The sequence below is a fragment of the Clytia hemisphaerica genome, unplaced genomic scaffold (assembly GCF_902728285.1).
Source record: "Clytia hemisphaerica strain Z4C2 unplaced genomic scaffold, Clytia hemisphaerica genome assembly, whole genome shotgun sequence".
NCBI classification, from domain to species: Eukaryota; Metazoa; Cnidaria; class Hydrozoa; order Leptothecata; family Clytiidae; genus Clytia; species Clytia hemisphaerica.
In genome coordinates this window covers 1177689-1200224 of record NW_027103510.1, presented here as the reverse complement: position 1 = coordinate 1200224, position 22536 = coordinate 1177689, and the positions used below count along the sequence as shown (strand labels likewise).

The 22536-nt window shown below is 36.0% G+C and overlaps 2 protein-coding genes across 2 annotated transcripts; one reads left to right on the top strand and one right to left on the bottom strand.

Annotated features, from left to right (window-relative positions):
- Positions 1-1324: 1324 nt before the first annotated feature.
- Positions 1325-22028, bottom strand: LOC136799093 (uncharacterized). The gene is made up of 7 exons (XM_067055776.1): positions 21868-22028; positions 15306-15408; positions 5945-6040; positions 5373-5597; positions 3820-4053; positions 2674-2844; positions 1325-1872 (listed from the first exon to the last, which is right to left on the bottom strand). The coding sequence occupies exons 1-7, from the start codon at positions 21946-21948 to the stop codon at positions 1721-1723; spliced, it is 1062 nt and encodes a 353-aa protein (XP_066911877.1). The 5' UTR covers positions 21949-22028; the 3' UTR covers positions 1325-1720.
- LOC136799092 (uncharacterized) lies at positions 7453-10476 on the top strand. Its single transcript, XM_067055775.1, has 3 exons — positions 7453-7793; positions 8587-9264; positions 9611-10476. Exons 1-3 carry the CDS (start codon positions 7466-7468, stop codon positions 10093-10095), a joined length of 1491 nt encoding a protein of 496 aa, XP_066911876.1. The 5' UTR covers positions 7453-7465; the 3' UTR covers positions 10096-10476.
- Positions 22029-22536: the final 508 nt, after the last annotated feature.

The following is a 22536-nucleotide window of genomic DNA, read 5'->3' as shown; positions in this document are numbered from 1 at the left end:
TAGCCGCTGAACTGTAGCTAGGAAAAGTTAACCTAGTGATCCAAACTGTGAGCTTTGTCTTACGCATGCGTAATTTGTCAACTCGATGATTGCACACAAGATTTAGTCGACCCTGAATATCCAGGCTGGGAAAAGTTAAGTAGACAAAAATTAGTTAAATAATCTTTCAACTGAAATACCTTAAAGGATTCTGGAAGAATAAATCAGGGGGTAGCTTGAAAACAATATTGTTGAATATTACACCCGTTACTCGCACCATTCCTCTTGTTGACCCAGTTGCTTGATTTTCGCGAGTAACAAAACCTAAAATTAAATCAACTTACCACAGAATATGAATATCAATTTCACTTTTGTCAACTTATTTTCATTGTAAATACTAAAAAGAGCGTGTTTAGGAGACAAACTTGGGAACCTGTTTAAATAATGTAGCTTTTGAAATTCATTTAATTCACACTGGCACTGCACTTTTGTGGGATTTATTTTAGATTCATGAAATAATTTCTCTTGCATTTCTAATTATTCCTAAATGTCTTTAAGGAAAAATATTTACCTCTTATGCTGTCAATGTTTCCGCCCGGGGGAGGGAGATGCTTTCGAAAAACCTAGTCCTAAGAAGGGCAAGTGAAATTTCATGAAAAATCAAGGGAGTCTGTTAGAAATACGCAAAATTCAGAGAAAGTTCCTGCCTGAAATTTGAATGAGAATTTATGGTAGAGCCTCAATATTTGCTAAATGAAAATCCATCGGAGTACATCATAAATAATCCAGGGAGGTTTGACCTATCAAAAATGGCCACCTTAACATGGGGGTAGATTTTGTTTCTGGAAAAGCATAGTGCCACGTAGCTTTTCATTACCTTATTGGTATTATATTTCGCGTGTTACAAAATTTCGCGAATCGCGAAATTTTTTCGAGGAAACGTTTTTCGCGTGTATTAAATTTCGCAATTCACTAAATTGGGCATTTTCAAAAAGTGGGAATAAAGAAAGAAAATGACTGATTTCGCTTGAAACACAACGCATTGGGTGTAAACATACCAAAAACAGTAACAAAACTAGTGACAAAAATAGTAACTATGTATAACAAATAAGTATTTTCGATTTTCGACCTATTTTGAAAATTTTTCGCCTGTATTTAATTTCGCGATTTTGTATTTTTGAAAAATTTAAACGGTATTAAATTTCGCGAAATTTGGCCTAAAAAATCGCGAAATTAAGTACCCGCGAAATTTTGTAACACGCAAAATATAATACCAATAAGGTATTCCCGTTCAAAATTGGAGAGTTTCACTTAATACTCCAAAGAACAAAAATAACATTGCGAGTCCAATAAAATTATAACATATATTAACCACTAAAATACTGAAATTTACAATCTATAATTTAAAAAACCTCGAAGTTAAAAAAACATCCCATAGAATTAACAAAATAACAAATTGAAAATAAAATATTAAATGAATAAATTATCTGGATGAAAATAGGCTTTCCAGCAAATCCTTTTAACCAAAATTACTATTATCAGGAAACCAGGGGCTACGAGAAAGTGAATATCCAGCTGGATTCAATGGCCTGAGGATATTTTTGAAGTACTCTATTGTTTTAAATAATCAATACCCTTAAAAGGGGTATAAAGTGTCTTTTCTGGAAAAGCCTTGGACAGTTAATGAAATAACATACCTTTGTTGACTGAATAAAAATTTTACCTCACCTTCTTACACCATTCATAAGGTATGCTTCTCAGGGAGCTTTTGACTCCACTCCAACAATTGTTGTGCTTCAATTTCATTGGGTGATTCAGTAACTTGGTTTGATTCGTCGAACAAGTCTTCTACAGGACTGTTTGCCGGCGATGTTGGTAACGACACTCTCAAACCTGTGTACAATCATGGTCGAAATATATTGAGATTTTAGTGATTTTAACGTTTTTCAGAATTTAAAGTTGGGCGAGAATTGCTATTTTAGCACTTCCACTTTCTTTCATTAAATATATCGATTTTAGAGGGGTTTGGTGGCTTCTAGGCTATATTCCAAGCCTTATTCGAGCAAATTTGAGCTTTTAAATCCTGAGATCCTAAGGTCCTAAGCCTTAAGTCTCATGTTAAAACTCTACTTTCCAACTGTAGTTTAAGGCGCTTAAAATCATTCGTGGTGTTTAAAATTTCACCGGGAACTCCCTTTTGTCTCAAATATTTTGTCCATGATTTCAGATAGGATTCTTTATCATATTGAGCTCAAGAAGTATTCAATGGATAAACAGATGGTTTTAGATACTTGTAGATATTTGGCATATGGATTCCTTCTAAGGCAAAACCTCCAAATACTTGGCCTAATTAATTTCCAAATTTGAGAGTTACAAGTTTTTGACTTTTAGTTAGAAACATTTAAGAACTCATTTTTAGAAATTTAAAATTTTGAGATCTCAACTTTGGACAAAAATGTGGCAACAAATATTTGGAGGTTTTACTCAAGGCTAGAAAAAGGAATTTATATCTGGTGTGGCTATGCATGGTGAGTAAAGGAGTTTTGCATTGAAATGGTTTCCAACGAATTAAATCGTTAGAAATAGATCACGTGACGTTCCAGAATTCATCCTATAAGATACAGTTCTTTTCCTTTTACAATAAATTGGCATGCCTAATTTCGATTTCATTTTCAACCCAAGAAATCCTCTTACTTTTGATTCCTTTCTTGTTGGAATGTAGATCTTTCAACAACTTGATTTTGTTGTCTTTCAATAACTGAGCACGTTTGACTGCTTTTTCATCTTCCGTTGTGGAATTGAAACTACCGTATGTTATTTTGCGGTGATCGGAAAGTTGTTGGAAAATCGTTTCACTCATTGATTCTATGGGAAAGATAGGTGATCGGAAAGTTGTTGGAAAATCGTTTCACTCATTGATTCTACGGGAAAGATAGGTGATCGGAAAGTTGTTGGAAAATCGTTTCACTCATTGATTCTATGGGAAAGATAGGTGATCGGAAAGTTGTTGGAAAATCGTTTCACTCATTGATTCTATGGGAAAGATAGGTGATCGGAAAGTTGTTGGAAAATCGTTTCACTCATTGATTCTAATGGGAAAGATAGGTGATCGGAAAGGTTGTTGGAAAATCGTTTCACTCATTGATTCTAAGGGAAAGATAGGTGATCGGAAAGTTGTTGGAAAATCGTTTCACTCATTGATTCTATGGGAAAGATATTACAACCTATCTAAAATTGTGTACACATAGTGTGAACCACTAGGGAACAAGGCCAGCGCACTCTCACCTTATCAACGGTAATTGTGGAGTCGATACCTAGCAGTCACCGACAGGCTTCTGGAGTTTCTGTCTACCCAATACAGGGCAATACACAGGTTGCAAAATAAAAGTCTGAAGACAAATCACGCTTTTACTCGAAATTTTTATGTGCTTGTTGCATGACTTTTACTTCTGATTGGTTCAAATTTATTGACACTAATAAAGTTATCATCTGCAAAGCAAGTAACATAGGAATAAACTCACGTGAACTTTTTCGAGTAATCGCATGTTTTGACTACACTCTTATCATTTTGCAACCCGTGTATTTCCCTCGCATAGCAAGGGTTGGCCCGGGTGAAGGTACATTAATTTGCGAAGTCACAGCACCGAACAGGAATCTAACCCCGACCTCCTGGACGGCTGTCAAGATTGACAACCACTACACTACTGCGCATATCCTTCATGGATAATGGTTTTTTTCACAAACACCTAATTTTTAGTTTTCGATAGTGGAAAAAAAGATTGGGATTTGAAAAAGCTTAATAACTATAGAGGGTGTCCGTAAATAAAAGATTCATCTTACCTTGGAGAGATCCCTCGGACATGTCTAACTTTTTGTTCAATTCTTTCGTGACAGTATTGGCATCAATTTCATCATGTGTTGTCCCCAAGCTCCTCCAATCGTACAAATAACTCTCATAAGATAGCCTTTCCGAACTTTTCTTATTTGCGGGAAGTGTAGGCGAGGAGATTTCTTTGAAAGTGATGGTTTTGTGTTTCGGTGAGGTTTCCTTCTCTGCTGCAGCAGGTGTTGGGTCTGGCGAATGAAATTTGAATGTTAATGTTTAATTATACCTCAGAACTCACACAAGATTTAAGATGGAAGGTTTTCTACGCACTTTCTGATCCTTGTCACAGGAAAAAATCGTTAAATCACACTTGTGTGAAAACTGATTTCCCAGAGTGGGATTCAGTTCGTATTTCACACGGGTGTGAAAAGGCAAATGACACCCTTAATGTTTACACCATATTGAATTGAGTATCAGACTAAAACACCTCAAATTTAAGAAGAATTAAGTCAGATTGTCATTGCAGATTGAGCGTTTAGTTTGATAATTAATTCGACATGAGACAAACACATTGGGTGTTAATTACCTTTTCCCACCCGTGTGAAAAACGAACCGAATCCCACTGTGGGATCACTGAGATCAGTTTTCACACGAGTGTGATTTGACGATTTTTTCCTGTGTGTGCTGTAAATGTATATGATTAGGTGCGGTTAATGATTGCAACAACCTGATGGGCAGTAGCGTAGACAAGGGGGGGGGGCGCAAAATTTGTGTAGGCGGAGAGCAGATTTTTATGACACTGTACTCTTAGGTGCCAAATAAACGGGCCCCCCCGCTTGTTAATTTTTCGATTTTTTTCCAACCCCCCCGGACGTTATTTGGACCCCCCCCGTTTGTTAATTTTTGAAAAAATTCCCAGCTCCGAAAAGGAAAGTCTCTTGTTTTACGCTAAAAAGCCTAAATTTAGTCTATTTTGACACTTTTTAGGGGTTTTAAAAGTCCATTTTCCAACCCCCCCGGTAATTAGGTCCCCTCCGTTTATTTGATTTGAAAATTTTTTCCAACCCCCCCCCCCCCTCCGTTTATTTGGCACCTAAGAGTAATTATCTATTTATAATATAAAAAGATAATTACTGTGTCATAAAAATCTGCTCTCCTACACAAATTTTGCGCCTCCCTTGTATACGCTACTTGATGGGTCATATCGATATCGCACGAATAACTAGATAATTTCATATGTATATATGTATAGTGAGAACGGAGGATTTTTATCTCACTTTATTAATTCCAAACTCAGCGAGGGGATTAATCTTACAATTATCTTTCGTCGATAAAGAGTTTTTTCCGATTTATCAGGAAAAAAACTGTATTCTTGATACTCGTGACGTAATGTATTTTTACGAAAATACCCCGTAGTGGCAAATATAAGCTTGAGAAAATTTGTTTAAAATTTGCCATACTACTGGCAAAAACCTGGGTATTTCCGTAGAAATCGTTACGTATAATGAATATGATCATGAATTCCTATCTTGCGAATTTTGAAAAAGATACCAACTTGAAGTCTTACCCTTTACAACCACTCCACGTTTACTATTCATCACATTATCCAAAACCATTTGTTTGTATTGCTTAGGTGTTTCCATGGCAATATGAACTGCATCCTCGTTCCAGGCTTTTTCAAACCAAGGCTCTGATAGTAATTGTTGGATAGAGATGAGTACAGAGGCTAGTGAAGTGTTTGGTTTCCATTCTTCCAAACAACCAAGGCAAACTTGCCCGTCAGTTGTGGAAACTATAAAAACAAAACTCAGGTGGTTTCAAGATGTTGTTGATAGAATATTCTTTTAGTTCAGTTATTTACTGGCAATTTTATGAGAATATTAGGCTGGATTTTGACGAAAACCTAAGAACAAATTAAGAACAATCTCGCTTCGGATTTTAGAAAAAACTAAGAAAAGTTTAAGCCTGAAAGTGAATAAAATTTAACAATTAAGAGCACTTAAGAGTGAAAATAAAAAAATATAAAGAACATACAAGTCGCACCCAAAGTCATACTTGCTCTTATAAAAAGGCGTACACGTGTATGTCTTTATAACCCCGCTTCGTAAGGAAGGATAAAATATGATTGAACATTTTTACCATTAGGATGTTGGGGAATGGGTCGAGCGAACGAAATACGCGGAGGAATGGCATCGAAATCTTTATCAAATTCCATTACGATCTTGAATCGACCACCTGTGAGAAAAGGAAGAGCTGATAGTTGATAAATAGACTTATTAGTATCCTGGAAATCTAAGCTAGTTTGATTCAGTAACCAGGATTCCTCTCTGATGGTTTTTTGTGACAAGAAATACAAATTCATAAGCAATCTCATAACAGATTATCCATTCTGTACACACGACGCATTAAAGGGATATGGCAAATGTCTTACGTAGTGAATACGTGCAAACGTAGTGAATACGTGCAATACGCGGAGTATCAGAATCTTCTCGGAGATTGACTTAAAACCCCTTAAGTATATAAAAAGTCTTTAAAGCACCGATATCGTTATATGGTCTTAAGAACTTCGTATAACTAGGCTAACGAGTTTTATGTATTGCAAATAAAACGGTGCAGCAGTCAGTCATTTTTAGAGGGCGAGTCGTCTTAGAAAAAGGTCGGAGAAATCAAAACAAAAGCAGAATGACGAATGTCAGTATTCAATTCACTGCTTCATTAATGACAAGAAGTAAAACCATATAATGTGATATTTTCAAACTGATATTTGATACGAATTCTCAGAACTCTTTTGTTTACAAACCACGTGAGGAATGATATTTTTTATCAAAGCAGATATCATTTCACTTTTTTGAGTGTGTACTGTACACGCATAAGTGTGTTTGGTGGTAAGTTTTTTGTTGAGGTACGATCGTCGTTGAAAAATACGATTGCGGATAAAAACTCAAGCTTATAAGCTAAAATTGAAAACTTTGTTTTCGTTTAATAACATTTGTGCTTCTCTCACTTTTGTTCTAGGGACAAAATCAGCGTGTCTTTTGGGTATTTCTCTCACTTTTCGTCCCATGAAACAAAAAAAGAAACCATGAGATACGCACTTTTTTTCTTGTCTTGGTGGAATAAAGTATGTTACATTGCACCAACGCGAAAAAAACTTCTCGTGTCCCCAAACCTTAAAGAACGTGTAAAGGAATTGAAAAAATCTTGCATGTCATCTTGCAATCAATGCATCTTGTACAGCTTATGGTTTGATAATTCTTTTTTTTGCAAGAAGTCAACCTTCACCATTGTACTTCAATTACCTGACCAGATGCTGATTATCAAACAAGATCCATAATCATGCCCGGAGGAACAATCGTAAGTAAGAGTGGGGAGGCTGAAGGCTCAAAAGGAGATAAAATTCGCCAGCAATTTGAGAAAAAAATCTCATTTGCTCAAAGTTGGGGAGGCTGAAGTCTCCCCAGTCTCTCCGCCTCCGCCGGGCCTGATAATGGATCTACTAGGTTTGCGATAGTACCGATTTCGATTTTTTTATCAGGATTGGTTGGTAAGGTGATTGGCTGTTACGCCAACCAATTGGGTCAAATAAAAGCCACACTCATTAACAGTTAAAAGTCAAAGTACGTTTACATCTACAACTTTTTAGGGTTAAAAATCCGAGATATGTCTTATGAAGATTTTCAAGAAGAATACTGGGAGAAAGATTATGACCCTTTGGATGACTATCACGATGAAGAAAATGAAATCATAACATCTCCAAGAGTTAATACTATATTCGATTTGGATGACGAGATTTGTGGCATCACTGTTATAACACATGACAACGTGGTCAAAGTACCAGCCAGTTACATAGATTCCATCTCAGAAAAATTGAAAACTTTAGCTTGCAAGGAGAGCAAAGAAATTGATGTTAGCGAATTGAAAGTAACATGGGAAAGCGTTCAACAAGCGATTTCATTTTATCATCCTCAAAACTACATCAAATTTACAGGTAAAAGAAATTTTCAATAAAGGTACTGGTTGATTAACTCTGAAATCACAATAATAAAATCGAACAACTTCTGGGGAAGGCACAAATAATATTATCATTAAACAATAGGGCTTTATTTAATGAGTAGCTTGAAAGAAGGCTTCAGTTGATCCTAAAGGCTATTAGGATTTAGTTTATTTAAAAAGAAGAACTTTAGGCGGGAAGAAAATTTGACGAATTTGGCGGATTTACTCGAGGATTTACTTAAGTTCCCGCCAAAATCTATTTTTTCCGCCATCCGCCAAATTGAATTTCTGCCAAAAGTCCTTCCTTTGAGATAATTAATGAATATTTTCGGCAGGTCCTTCGCCCTCCCTGGTCTCAGGTAAAAATCAGGTGCCAGCTGAGATTTGACCTCTCAGATCAGACAGAGGGAGGGATGAGGGGTTTCAGCGATGTGAGTATAGCTTTACAATGGCCCATTCCGTTTTATCCCATAGAGGGGGTGGACGAACATTTCCAGGGAGTAATTTAAGCAAAATGTCCAGAGGGGTCTGAAAGAGTATTTTTCTTCATTTTTACAGGATGAAAAAGACTGACTTTAGTTTGTTTATCGTCATTTTAAGATATGAAATTTTTTTTTGAAAATTTTGCCATTTTCCAGGGGTTATCCGTTCATTACCAAGACATGTTTTTTTATTTAAAAAGGATCGCCCACCCCCTGTATGGAAATTTAATGGAATGGGCCAATAAAACACATCAAAAGGATTTCTCACACTATCTTCCAATATCTTATCGGCCTTATCCCTTTTAGATGAAGATCAATTTGCTGAACTTCTGGCACTCTGTGATGAATGGGAATTGGATGCATTTCGTAAATCAATCGAAGAATATTTGACTCAAGACCACAAGTCTGGTTTGGAACACTTCAACGGTGAACTGGATTGCAATCATATCGACATATTACATATCTGTGAAAGATTCAAACTCGAAAACATCCTGAATGGTTTCATGACAGGCTTAACAAAGACGACTGATCCCTTTTCGTTATGGAAATCTGACCGTATGAAAGATATTAGTAAGGAAGTTCAATTTGAAATCTGGAAAGTACAAATGGAAAATTTACTCACTCAAACCAATGATAAAAGTGAATTCTACGCCATTATCAATTTCTTCAATTTTCTGATATATGAAGATCGTGTTGTAGACCAATACGCCGAAAAGAAATTCAAAAAGCAAATTGAATATGGAATTTATGAGAAAATCAAACAAAGCGATTTTGAGGAGAAGAAATTTGGTACCGACGTGACAATTATCGTCAGCGGCACAAAACTGTACGTCAGTTCTCATATCTTGATAAAAAGTTCACCAGTTTTCAAGAGACGCCTTGAAAATCTTGGAGATAAGGAATTGATATTGGAACTACCTTGGAAGAACATCAAGGAAGTGCTCCTTTTCCTGACCTTTCTGACAAAACCATGCGAAATTGATGGTAAGTTATAGTAATTCGTTTCATCCTTCGACTAATAATTTTAGATCGAGTTAGGATTAATAAAGGATGATAAAGGAGAGAAATGAGCTCTCATGGAAAAGCTGTCTTCCTTAGTATGGTCTTCTGTGGTTGCGACCAGTGGCGTGGTGGCAGGGGGGCCAGGGGCGACTCAATCAGCTACAAAGGAGGGAGGTCACTAAGGGTGAGTAAAGTCCACTGCCCTTAAAGGGCAAGATGCCCATTACAGGCTTTCTAAATGCAGAATGTCTAGCATTAGCAACTTATGCAGAGCTTGTGACTTCTAATAAATTAATGAAATAAATCTAAAAATTTATGTCATTTTTAGGCGATGTTGATTTGTACGCATTAACATCGATCTGTCAAGAATATCAAGTCCAGTGGATCATCGATAAAATCGGAAACTATATTGCTGAAGAAATTGAATTTGGGGATGAAACATACCAATCTCAGTTAAGGCTCCTAAAACTCGTATCAATGATGGGGTTTGATTATACGAGGAAAGAACTGATTCAAGTTTTGAATGAGCCTTTTCAAGTTTTAAAAATGACTGAGGAATTCACTTGGCTGAATAAATCAACAAAAATATTGGTGGCACGAAAATGCTTGTTTGAATTAGGCAAGAAAAATATAGTATTATTCTATTCAAAATTGAGTTATCGAAAGAAATTCAAGCTCCTGACAAATAAAGAAAGTTTCGCTTTAATGAATGTCTTGGAGAAATATGCACAGGATGAAATATTTTTTGATATAAACGAAGAAATGAAGTCTTTGTCAGCTGAAATAGAAGAAATTCAGTGGAATAGTGAATAATTCAAATTGGTCGAGAACGTATATTGGTGAAAAAGCAATTTTTTCAAATTTCGGTAAGAACTTTTTTTGGCGAGTGTTAGTGAAAGATGGCTCGTTTTGGCCAAGAAAATTAAGGGTTATTGAACAAAGATGATTTTGTCGAGACCCTGTTGGGCAAAGCAGTAATATTTTTTATTTTTTGTAAGAACCAATTTTTGTGAATTTGGTCAAAATCATATTCATAAAGAAAGTAAAGTATTGGAATGAAAGAAGAAGGCAAAATTTTTAACGAAATGTTAAAGATACATTTTGAAAAATAATTCAAAATATTATTAAATGAACAATATGGTTGATTTTAAATGTATAACAAGACCTTTTAAATAAAAAGAAGTTGAATTTTAATTTTTCCAAACGTTTATCGACTTTTTGATCTTCTTGCCCTTCTGTTGATAAATCCTTCAATATTGTCAGTGGCTAAACTACAACAAGCTAAATCTAAAAATACAACTTTGAAAAAATCAAACCCCGATATATAGATTGATGTTAATTCCTGATATTCATGACGTAATGTTTTCTACGGAAATACCCCGGTTTTAGCCGGTAGTGGCAACTTTAAACTAGACAAAAGTTGTATAAAATTTGCCACTACTGGCAAAAACCGGGATCTTTCGTATAAAACATTACGTCATGAATATCATGACTTTCACTTTCGACGTAACTTGATTTCCGAGAATTTGATGTGCATCGGGTCCCATGCCAAACTGTAATGGTGATCTTTTTGTTGAAAAGTATCATAATACCCATTGAGATTTGAATCAGTGCATTTATGATACCACCAAGCTCCTCGTCTTTCCTTAGCACAGTTTTCAGGACTCCATGTATCAGAATCGCGATCATATGTAGTAAATTTCAAACCATCATGCTTTGCCATTTTATTGCCTGCACAAAGAGGAAATGGACCTTTTAGTGAGTCTTAGGCTGATTTAAGCCTACATTTACCTTATTTTTGTGTTTTCAAAAGTAAAATTTCCAAACCCCCCCCCCGGTAATTAGCCCCCCCGGTAATTAGCCCCCCTGTTTATTAAAATATTGAAGACTTCCACCCCCCCCCCGTTTGTTTGGAACCTAAGAGTATCACGCTTGTTTGAATCTGGATCCTAACCTAAGAATACCGGAAGAATAAAAAAGTTAAGAATATCTATGATGAAATGGAAAAACGCCATTCTTATAAAAAAACCTTTTCATGTATCTGTAATGTTGCGAAGTAGACATTTTCTCCCCCTCATCTAACTATTTTTCAACAGATTCATCTTATGGGAAGGGGCTCGAATGAAACACTTAAGGGCTACAAGACAGATAAAAATAGGCGGGAAAATACAGGATATCGTGGCAAAAAATTGACCCTGTACCTCAAAAATAAATGTTACGCGTAGATGACTCACACGATTCGAGGGAAAAAACGAAAGGAAAAAAAAAACTAATTGAAAGGAAAATAAAATTTCAGAAAGGAGGTAAAATTTTCACAAGTTTACCTGCATTGCCACTGTATCCTGCCACGTGAAGTCGATAACCATTCGATTCTTGACTGATCTCGAACGTTGAATATTTAGCCCAAATCCGTGACGAAACACCCTTAGCCTGCAAGTTGAAACGTGCTTCTGATCCTCTGAGAAATGCTTGTGCTACCAGGCGATAAATCAGTTCATTACCAAGCCAATGTTCTCTGTGAAGTTTACCAAATCCTATTTTGTACTCCGTCCAGTTTCGATAGAAATTAGTGGACCCATCAACCCTTCTTTGTATCAGGGTCCAACCACCACCATCCGTCGTCTGGTCACAATACACCTGTACCATGTCTCCATATATGTTTTGATTGATCCGATACAAGCCGTTGATACGCTCCCCATACTGATAGTGATCCTTACAGTCACGGCGCACGGGCTTCGCTCTGCAGTCACAGTAATATTTCTGGATAGTATTATAATCCTGACGGCAGAAACAAGTTCCACATTTATCGGCTTTTAAATCGCAAATCCCGTTCAGGTATTGGTCTTAGCTTTTCAAGTAAAATAATACTTTATTGGTTTGAGAGAGCTGCGTTTTCAAAGATTGAATTTCAGTTTTCAGTTGGTTTAAATCGGAAGCAGTTGAAGCACCGAATAGAAAAGGCAGCAAAACCAAAAATATCATAATAACCAACCCCATCTTGTCTGGATACAGTAGCTGTCTGCTTCACAACTAATCAAAAAGAACCATTGGAATAGATTTATACGAAAAATACTTTTTGTAGTGGTTCTATCATATAAACAATAGAACTCTTGTTCGCAAAGCTCGCCCAGCCCCCTTGAATGTAGTTTGTGAATCAAATCTTTTTGTTTGTTTGGAATACATACAGATTGATGTTGTCACATCGGCTAAGAAATTGATATTTTTTTGTAACAAGAAGCTTAGACGATGTTATCGTCCGTTACAGTGATAGTAAAGGCGGGAAAATAAGGCGGTATGGCGTTATGGCGGTATACGGGAAAAAGTCGGCGGGAAAGTTTCGAAGAAACGGACGATAACTGTTTGGCATAAAAAAGAATTTGCGGTTTTGCTTGGACTAACCAGTGAGACTGTTACAAGACAACTTAGTTCAAGGGAGTACTCTTTCCTCAAGTATGTTTCTGTAGAAGCTGTCTTTTTTAACTGATTTTTTAACTGAAGTCTACAGCAAAAAGACACAAAATATAAGGTAAGTCACTTTGTGTATTTCTATGAATACTATGAATACTCTCATATCTCCACTCAAGTTATTTCCATCTGGTGTTAGCAGTTCTTTGACAACTTTCAAACAAAGTTTATTGTGGACTTTAACAACTGCTTTTACCGTAAGAAAACTTTCACACTTCCTCAAAATTTGGGATTCTCATTTTGATTTGAATTGTCGAGAAGTTCATTACCTAGTTAAAAATTCAAGTTTTAGGTACTCGGTAAAAATTATCAGATTATTATTCTAAATTTTTTTAGGTAGCTAAGAATAAGAAATGGGATGCGTGGGAAAATAATGAGAATGTGTGTCAGTAATCTGCAGAGAGCACGATATCGAAATGAAATATTTGGCACAGCATCCTGGTATATTTTTGAGATTACGACTTGCAATATTCCACATGACGTCTTCGTACAATTTGAGATTATGGCTTGGAATATTTCACTTGACGTCCTATGCACAACGTCCTGGATACAATTTGAGGTTTTGTCTTGGAATATTTTACTGACGCCCTGGTATAAATTGAGAAAATTTTAAACTTTGCATTTTGCAAAATAACCATTTTTGAAAAAATTATTGGGGGGGGGGGCATTATTATTATTATTCGAGTAGGGGGGGTTGGGTTTTCGCCAGTAGCGTGGTGGCAAAGGGAGGGGAAGCAGTGCCCCCCAGCGGCCGATATTTTTTGGGGGCGCCAAAACACAGAGGGCGCAAAAGGACGCCTGCGATTACTAATTACGGCGCCCTTTGCTCTTTTACATCTTAGATATGGCAGTTTTCGGCCAAAAAGAGTCTAATACCTCGTACTCGCTTCGAACATATTTATTTTTCATAGGGGGCGCCAAAATCATAATATTCCAAATTTGCCTCCCCAGTTTGTCCGAATTTTTGTCAACCCACCACGCTGCTGGTTCTCGCTATCTTTGTGCAAAACAGGCAAACAAATGGCTTTATGATGGTAATGGAAATGATTACCTTTTGATTATTTCAGCCGTTCGCATGTTCAAATAGTAACTTCCTACGCACTGTCGGTGGTTTAAAGTTGGTTTATGCTTATCAAAACAAACAAAGCTGAAAAGATAATGAGAGGAGGGCTCTCAAGAAGCAAATGCACGTTTTAGAAGCCTATGGATGTCCTTAACTTTTTGAGTTTTAAGCCTAAAGATTTTCCTAACATGTATTTTTGAGTATTTTCCTTAGGAATAGGGCCTTTCGGAGTTTATAAAGCCTTGAAATGTTCTTAAGTTGTTCCCAATATTTTTGCCACCAAAGCCTTCTGTTCTTATATAGTTTGTTTTTATAGAAAAACATGTATGTTCATGCTTTATTTTCGCGAATCATGAGTACTAAATTACAGTACATTTAACTCAGACTGCTCTGTTTCACATTCTTAGCGTGTGTTAGAATCTTTCAAAAGTTTATATAACAGGCACGACGGAAGCTTTTTATATCTGGTACGGCGATTGACGAAATTTTAGCGATTTTATAGCGGTTATACCGACGAAGAGGAAAGTTTCGGGTTTTTTTGTGAAAATCTGAAACGGCGACCGCCGTACCTGTTGCGTCGTGCCTGTATAAATGCAAAAAGCATACTTTTCGTGACCAATTCATAAATCTAACGAACGGGGACTTCCGAGAGGCCAGTACAGGCCAGTAATATATATTGAAAGTGCCGATATTCCGACGAGAAAACGGTACAGTATTGAGCGTTATGATTGGTCGAAGCAAAAAAATCAAGAGTTTCAAGATCCCTTTGATAAGCTGGGTTTTTTAAATCTATTCGCCCCCTAAGATGCAATAATGGGGTGTAAACGTTAATCGTGTTAATCATTACCCATCGAGGCACTCAGGGGAGGCTTAAGCAGTTTTCGTTTACAGACAAGATGGCACTGGCGCAGTTTTACAGGTTTAAGCTGAACAATGTTGTCAGATTAACAAACTCATCGTATCCCTTTAGAGCAGAATGAATGGATAAATTATAAGATTATTATTTTCAGATCTTCTATGGTATTTCACAAACCCAAGAAAAACAAGCTTAAGCTTATCAACCCTTTTCGTGCCGCTGTCGGCATATGCCGACAAGAGCATTTTCGATTTCTTTGCCGGTGTCGGCGTTTGCCGACAATAGAGATCTTGACCTATTTGCCAGAGGTTTTTTTAAAGCTTATTGAAAGTTCGATTTTGAACTAGATTTCATTAAATAGCACAATTGAATAATGAAAATATATTTCAAAGATGTTTTTCATAATCATACACTTTTCAACTCAAAGTAAACACATATCACTTATATTTCTGATATTTTTCAGAAAATAAAGCTAAATGTGATGGTAAACTCTGTGGTCGCTCATGTCGACATATCTGGCAAATAGGTCGAACCTTCATTTTTTGCCGTGGCAAATAGGAAAATACGAACGGCAGTTTTTAAAGGGCTAATATAGTTGACCTCAAGATAGGAAAAACAACGAATATAAGGGACAGCTACCTTTCCATGGTGTCTTTTTCAACCCAGAGAGAAGAACATTCCAACGAAAAACATCCTCTTCGCCATCATCGTCCTCGCATTTCATTGGTTCAACTTCGATACCCTGTTGTTGCAGAAGAAAAGAATGAGTTAAAGGTTTTATTTTTACATAAGTGTTCCCGTTTCATATCAGACACATAATTCATATCAGCACAGTGTCTGCCTATAGTTATATTATGCTGATATAAGCAAAAAACTGTTTTTCTTTTCCTCTTTCTGACCAATCTTGTTCCACATCTGTGTCAATCCAAAGTGAATAGACCAGCCGAGGCTGGAAGGTCAGCCAATAGAGCTTAGCTAGATAGCTTTAATAAGTGGGTTAACAGATGTAAGAGATGTACTGAAACAGAGTAGACTAAAAATGTTGAATAATGTACAAAATGTGAAACATTTGATAACTTGATTTAAAATTATTTAAAACAAGCCTGAGAGCTCCTCCAACCCCTCCCCCCCCCACGAGAAGATCAAAGTATACTTCTCTTTAGCATTGTAGCACGTTTTCTACGACATCAAACAATTAAGCTATAGTTCATTACTATAAAATAAAAGAGAAACATAGTGCAATTAAAACTTTTTGTTAATTTCATTCCCGTCAGTTATGATACATTTTTAATTTCGCATAGCGAAAGTGTTACGATAGTCTTTCTGTGTGGCGAGAAAATTTTTTGGGCGCAAATTATGGCGTGGGTGTTTGGCTGCGGGCGTACTACGGCCAATATTCTAAAGGTGGACTTACTCACAAAGATAAAAAAACAGCGCTTTAGTTGATAATTAAAATACTCTAGTGCAAGACGTGTAACCAGGCCTTTGTAAACATTCATCTTCATCATGAGAACTTTTTTCAAAAAGTGATTGCTGCTGCTGTATAAGTTCTTATCAACTATCATGTTTTCTGGTCTTTTGTAGAGTTTTAAAGAGGTTTATTATTCGTTTACTACTAATTATTTTATGTTTGTGTAGTTAGTGAATGCACCAATAAATTGATAATGCTCAGTAAATAGTACAAAAAGAGTTAATTTTACACAACATAAAAACAACAACACATAAAACCCTCTTCTGTCTTCTTCAAAAAACTACAAACACACAGGTATGATATTTTTTTATTTTTTTTCGCCAGATAGTCATTGTGTGTTAAATGTTAACCAATTGTGACAAACAGTCTGCTTTAGCAAGTATTTCCACATATTTCCTAGAAAATCATGTCAATTGAAATTCAGCAATCATTTTCGTATATCGACGAAGAACTGTCGAGCTATCCAACGAAATCAAACGATAGCTTTTTTTTCGATTACCGAGCCTAATTTGGTAAGACAATTTTTTGATTAGTTTTGATTATGTAAGTTTGATGACAGTTTTTTATCTGATGAAGTCTGATTGGTGTTGGATGGGTTTGGATTAAGAAAAAGTTCCAGCTTTTCTTCCCCGATGCCAGGCGATGATGTCAACCGAATCCTATCAAACCAATTTTGGTAATCGAACCATCAAATTTCATCAAACGATAAATCGAACGATAGGTGTTCGATTATCGAACTTGATCGAACAGTAATTGAACTTTACTGGAAAATCTTCAGGTTGATGTTTGATTATATCGCAGTTCGATTAAGTTCGATCAGTGTTTTTGTAGCTCAAATGGTTCCAGTTATTGCTAGCGCAACAGCTCAATCAAACACATCGAACATCAATCAAACTAATTGAACTTTACCGGAATTTCTTGGTTCGATGACTGTTGGATTTGGTTCGATAATCGAACAGTTCGATTGACATCGCCTGGCCGATGAGATGATAGATATTGGCCTGCTCTATAAGGTTTAGCGTAGGTGTCTGCTAATAAGCCTTCAGAGTGTAAAAAGAATGGGCAACAAGGCACCGTTACCTGCTCTAACTTGGGAAGATTGGTCGAAACATGGGACTGTTGCAAATCTGGTCTGTATTTTCACTTACTGTAAAATCGAAAGAGAAATCGTGTATTTTTAAATAGACCTTTTTTTAAAGAGGCAACCCTGTTGAATAATTATGTAGTCCAGCATAAAAACAATGAAACAGCCATACTGTTTCATTCATATTATAATAATTATGCATAGCTATATCATTGTTTTTTTTGCTGGACTACATAATTATTCAACAGGGTGGCCTCATTAAAAAAAGGTCTATACGCTGTTCCTTAACTCAATCAAATGACTTTGGAGGTTCGGTGAAATGGTGGCCGAATTGCCGTCCCATGTTTTGTCAGATAGTCCCAGTTAGTTAGAGCAGTTGACGGTAATAAATCAAACTAATTGAGCTTCAATCAAACTTCAGCGATCTTGATACCCCTTTTGCTAATCAGGATTTTCATTTTGAATCATTAAAAACTCCAGTGGTACCGTTGTTTTGTATGAGATTCCTATTTCCGCACTCTGGAATCTTTCCCCTATATCTATTTTACAGGATAACTGGCAAGATATTGGGGAGGGTTCGTTTTAATGGAGTTAGAGCAGAATTATAAAGGAGTCATTGTTGTGATTTGCTAGAAGGGCCATTAATCGATTACGTATAATATTGATTCTTTTACTGTTTTTAGCACTTACTACTTTCACTGGTGTGTAAACATTTATTTTATGATTTTGAAAGATTTATGGTCAACCTAGAAATAATTAATTTTAAAGGTCTCTATTTTATAAAATAATTGCATCACTTTTAGTGAGGTTTAGTCAATTTGTATCTGGTGAGAAAATTTGAGTGACAGGTGGTAAATAAATCTTGATCGAAGTCTGCATACCCTTAAGTTACGAGCTTTTCTTAATATATTTTTATATGGATTATTGCATTGAGATTTTGGAAATTCTCAAAGCGTATTATTTCTTTGAAGTTGGCTAGTTTTTACCCTGCCATTTTCTAGTTCAGAAGCTGGAGCTCAACTACTCAACTGCTTTTTGCCTTTAGTGGCCTATGATTGTCCATGGGGTCAACTGATGCTTGGCTTGTCTGAAGGTTAGACCTGCTGTCCGGGGGGTTAAACCTGCTGTCTATGGGTTAAATCACAGGGTAAATTTCCAAAAAATGTGATAACCCACTCCCCCCAACAATATTCTGCAATATTCAAATTTGTTCTGGAAAAGCCCAATGATTTTGATGGTAATGCTCCATCAACATTTCAGAAAGATAGTATACAACAGATTTTTCTGACTAATTCTCAAATTTAGAAAAATTCTACTGTTTATAGAAAGAAGTTGATATAAACTTTGCGCAAGTGAAAGGAGTCTTATCACAAGTGACTTGTTATCAAAGCACAAAATGAAGTTTTTGGCATCAAAGAATGAAAAGTTCATTTTTTCTTCTTCATTTTCAAAAAAATTTAAAATTATTTTTCTCAAGTATATTGCAGTTCTCTGATTTATTCTGAATATAAAAGATCTTTTTAACGCTTATAAAAAGGAATTTTTTAGTCGCATTTTTTAATTTTATCTTTTTGTTTTTATTGGATTGAGAAATAAGAAAACAGGGTATCTACGACCTGTGTGTACAATACAATGTGTATATTTTGTGTAACGCTTAATTCAAAATCCATAATGCTTCACGTCTTCGTCGTTGATGTTCTAATATTATGCGAAATTTTCGACTTTAAGTCGTCTTGTTTCTGTTGGGTGTAGACAATATCCATATCTGACCAAAGTGTTATCTAGAAATAAATTAGAAAATTGCCAAAACGTCAGAACCAAAATAAAGATATCCATCAAATATACATAGAAACTGTACTTTTTGTTTTACTTGATAAAACTCCAATAACACATTAAACTAACAAGGTACAAACTTTAAGTCACAAAGCGCAAACTCCAGAAAAACACAATTTGCATCAAAATCTTTGCAAAACGTAGTTCATATTTATAACATTTCAACAGGAACTGTATTTTGGTAGACTTGGTCAAATTACAGAAACCATTTGTCAGTTGTCTGCAAGGCCAATGAGGTACGTAAAAACTGACTACTATTCAGTCAAAGCCAAAATTTGACAAGGTCAGAAAAACATAATTTACATCCAGTCTTCGTAAATAAATTTTGTAGTTTAGTACCGTCAAGTTACACAACATGCACACAACCATCTTGAAGACTTCGCTGGTCGCAAATGATAATCGAAAGCAAAACTTAAAATTCATAACTATGCAGGGAAGCTCATTTTTCCCCCATTTTGCTTTAAACTCCCTTTTGATTGGTCTATGAATTTGGGTGATCGCTTTACCGCCTTGGCGGAATAAACACACGACCATAATAAATAAATTCAACAGGGCAGCGGAGTAGCAATTAATTTCAACTGGGAGTCCTCTCTTCTGTGCCAAGCACTGGCAGTGTTTTTTAAACTTTAAAACAATGTTAAATGAAGACCAGATGGATCTGTTTGTTATGACTGTGCAAGTTGTGACAAGAGTGTGCATGTTGTGTAACGGTATAATTCATTAAATTCTATTTTTCATAACTTTCTGCAGTCCGCTTTCTGCAAGTCTGATAAGAGATATGTATAAACTGTTATCGCCATAGACCTTTTTTTAAAGAGGCAGCCATGCATGGCTGTATCATTGTTTTTATGCTGGAGTACATAATTATTCAACATGGCTGCCTCTTTAAAAAAAGGTCTATTCATTCCATTCCATCATTCAGTCAAAACGTGCGCCAAGGTTAGAAAAGGTTAGAAAAACACAATCTGCATCCGGAACTGCGTGAAAAATAGTTAGATCAATTTCAACAAGAACTGTATACATTAATATTAATATAATTGATCAAATTTCAAAGACCATTTGCCATACTTTTGCAAGTCCAATAATAGGAGATGTGATGTCATCATTTGGTTCCCGTCATCTGACCGACCCTGATTTACGGTCAGCAGGTAGAGTTGGAGAGTCTGAAAGCTTTTCCGCTGCTTTGCTGGATTTCCACTGTCGACCTCTGCACGCTCTGTGTTTACAAGTTTTCAAAACGAAGTAGCGAGCCGCATGCTAATGGAGAGTAAACCGAAAACCAGTTTATCCGGGGTTTCTCAATTTCTTAATTCGGATCAGTCCACACGGATTCCCTTTCAACAAGATGTAGCTGCTTCTTAAAAGAAAAATATTTTCGACCAACCGACCGACCGACCGAATGACCCCCACTTTTTAAAGTAGAAATGACGGGAACCAAACAATTTTTTGCGATTCGCCTTATCAAACACGTCCAAACCAACAAGTCCAAAAAAGCACGATTGCATCCAGGCTTTATCAAATTTAGACAGTAGCTGTAATTTTGTAAACTTTATCAAATTCCAATAACATTAAAACACCATCAATCCCACCTAGAGGCAAACAAGAAAAATATGTTTCTATTGCAAAAACTAATAAAAAGCAGCAATAAAAAGTATCAGAAAATTCAACATAAACAAAAACTTGAGCAAACGGCTTTAAACCTTCAAAAGATGTAGAAAAAGAATCCCCTTGATGAAAATCATGTGTTTGATTTGCCGAGTTAAAAAAATAAATGACAGAAATGGAAGCTTGCAACAGATTTACACTGGAAATACTTTGGTACAACACTGACTTATCACATCTGACTTATCGCTTGAGCCGCCATCTTGAAACACCACATTATGATCTGTAAAAACAACGCACGCTAAAAGTACCCAAAAAGTTAACCCGATCGGAAGAAAGTTTAGAAATCAAAGTGAGATCGATCGGGAAATCGGATTTTTTTTTTGCCGTCTTATGATGATGGAACTGGAAAATTTTACCTATTTGAATGCTCAGCTTAGGCTGACCAAAAAGCTTGTGAATTAAAATTGATGAGTAAAGCAAACGATATCGCTCTTTAAATAAACAAATAAACGAATTAAAGGTTAAATTAAAGATAATGGTTGATAACTGTCATTTGATCCGTTCAATGGAATCTAATTCAAAAACTTGATAAACTAAGTACTTATTTCGTTGTCCGTTTCTGGAGGGGACAATCTGGAGTTTTTACAAGCTCTTTTTTGATTTGGTTGGTCGTTAGCCTGTAATAAAACAATTTTGTTACTTTTTCTAAAGAACGCGTCATCTCTATTACTTTAAATTACCAATTAATGAAGTATTTTATAATAACTCCAGAACATTTCTTCTGGAGTAGGATAATCAAGAGGCTTTTATCCCAAACCGTTACTTAAATAGTTCTACAATCAAGGTCATAATATTTGAAAAAAAAGGAAATTCCCCAGGAAGTTTTGAAACCGCAATCGATTTGCAAGTGCTCTAAAGTAGGTTCGAAGCGTAGAGTTTTAACTCTGAGTTTTAACGCTAGACTTAGGACTTAAGACCTTAGGATCTGAGGATCCAAAAGCTCAAAAATAGTCCAATAAGGCTCAGAAAATAGCCTGGAAGTTTGCCAACCCATCCCAAATTGAAATATTCGATTAAATTAAAGAGATAACCCAAAATCGACTTTCTCGCCGGAACTTTAAATCTTGAAAAACGTTAAAATAACCGGAATTCTCAATATATTTTGATCTTGATTGTAGTATCGACATAATGTCTTGGATGTTACTTACCCATACTTTTGATTGGTTTATTTTGAACAATTCTTTTTGCAACAAGAGCACTGATCGGCAACGAACTGTTGATGACGTCATTACAATTTCATCAACTGGTCAACAAGCTCGTTCTCATCATTTCGTTTTCATTTTTAATTTCTTTAAGATCATTTTTTATGAAAGCTAGATTGAGAAAAAAAGAAGATCAGTAAATTATACCAGAAAGTTTTTGACCAAAGCCTGTTCTTGTTCTAATAATAGCGAGTTTATGTATTTGCACTTTTGAGGACGGTAAAGTGACTGACGCGATTTGGAAAAACCCGCATTTCTGACCCGCAAGATCGAGGACGGTAAAAGTGCTGATTTACCGTCTTCCTCGGCTGGTTAGGATCTAGTCAAATTAGAACCTTACCGTCTCCGTCGCTGAAAAACACACATACATAAACTCGGTAATACGCCTTTTCGACCGTAGTCGCGCGGGCATTTTTTTTTGTCCGCTTTATCCCACTAAAACCGCCCCGGTCCTTTTTTCGCACCTATAGACAATAGAAAAATGCCTCAAAAAAGGATTGGGACGGTTTTAGTGGGATAAAGCGGACAAAAAAATGCCCGCGCGACTACGGTCGAAAAGGTGTATACAAATGACGGTGCATTTTACACATTTTGTTTATAAATTGCTCTTAACAG

Excerpts from the sequence above, each read along its gene's own strand:
- LOC136799092 (XM_067055775.1), top strand. The coding sequence starts at position 7,466 with ATGTCTTATGAAGATTTTCAAGAAGAATACTGGGAGAAAGATTATGAC. Across the intron at positions 7,794-8,586 it reads AAACTACATCAAATTTACAG|ATGAAGATCAATTTGCTGAA; the intron begins GTAAAAGAAATT and ends TATCCCTTTTAG. Across the intron at positions 9,265-9,610 it reads AAAACCATGCGAAATTGATG|GCGATGTTGATTTGTACGCA; the intron begins GTAAGTTATAGT and ends TGTCATTTTTAG.
- LOC136799093 (XM_067055776.1), bottom strand. The coding sequence starts at position 21,948 with ATGACGTCATCAACAGTTCGTTGCCGATCAGTGCTCTTGTTGCAAAAA. Across the intron at positions 6,041-15,305 it reads GAAAAAGACACCATGGAAAG|GTGGTCGATTCAAGATCGTA; the intron begins GTAGCTGTCCCT and ends CTTTTCTCACAG. Across the intron at positions 5,598-5,944 it reads CATTCCCCAACATCCTAATG|TTTCCACAACTGACGGGCAA; the intron begins GTAAAAATGTTC and ends TTGTTTTTATAG.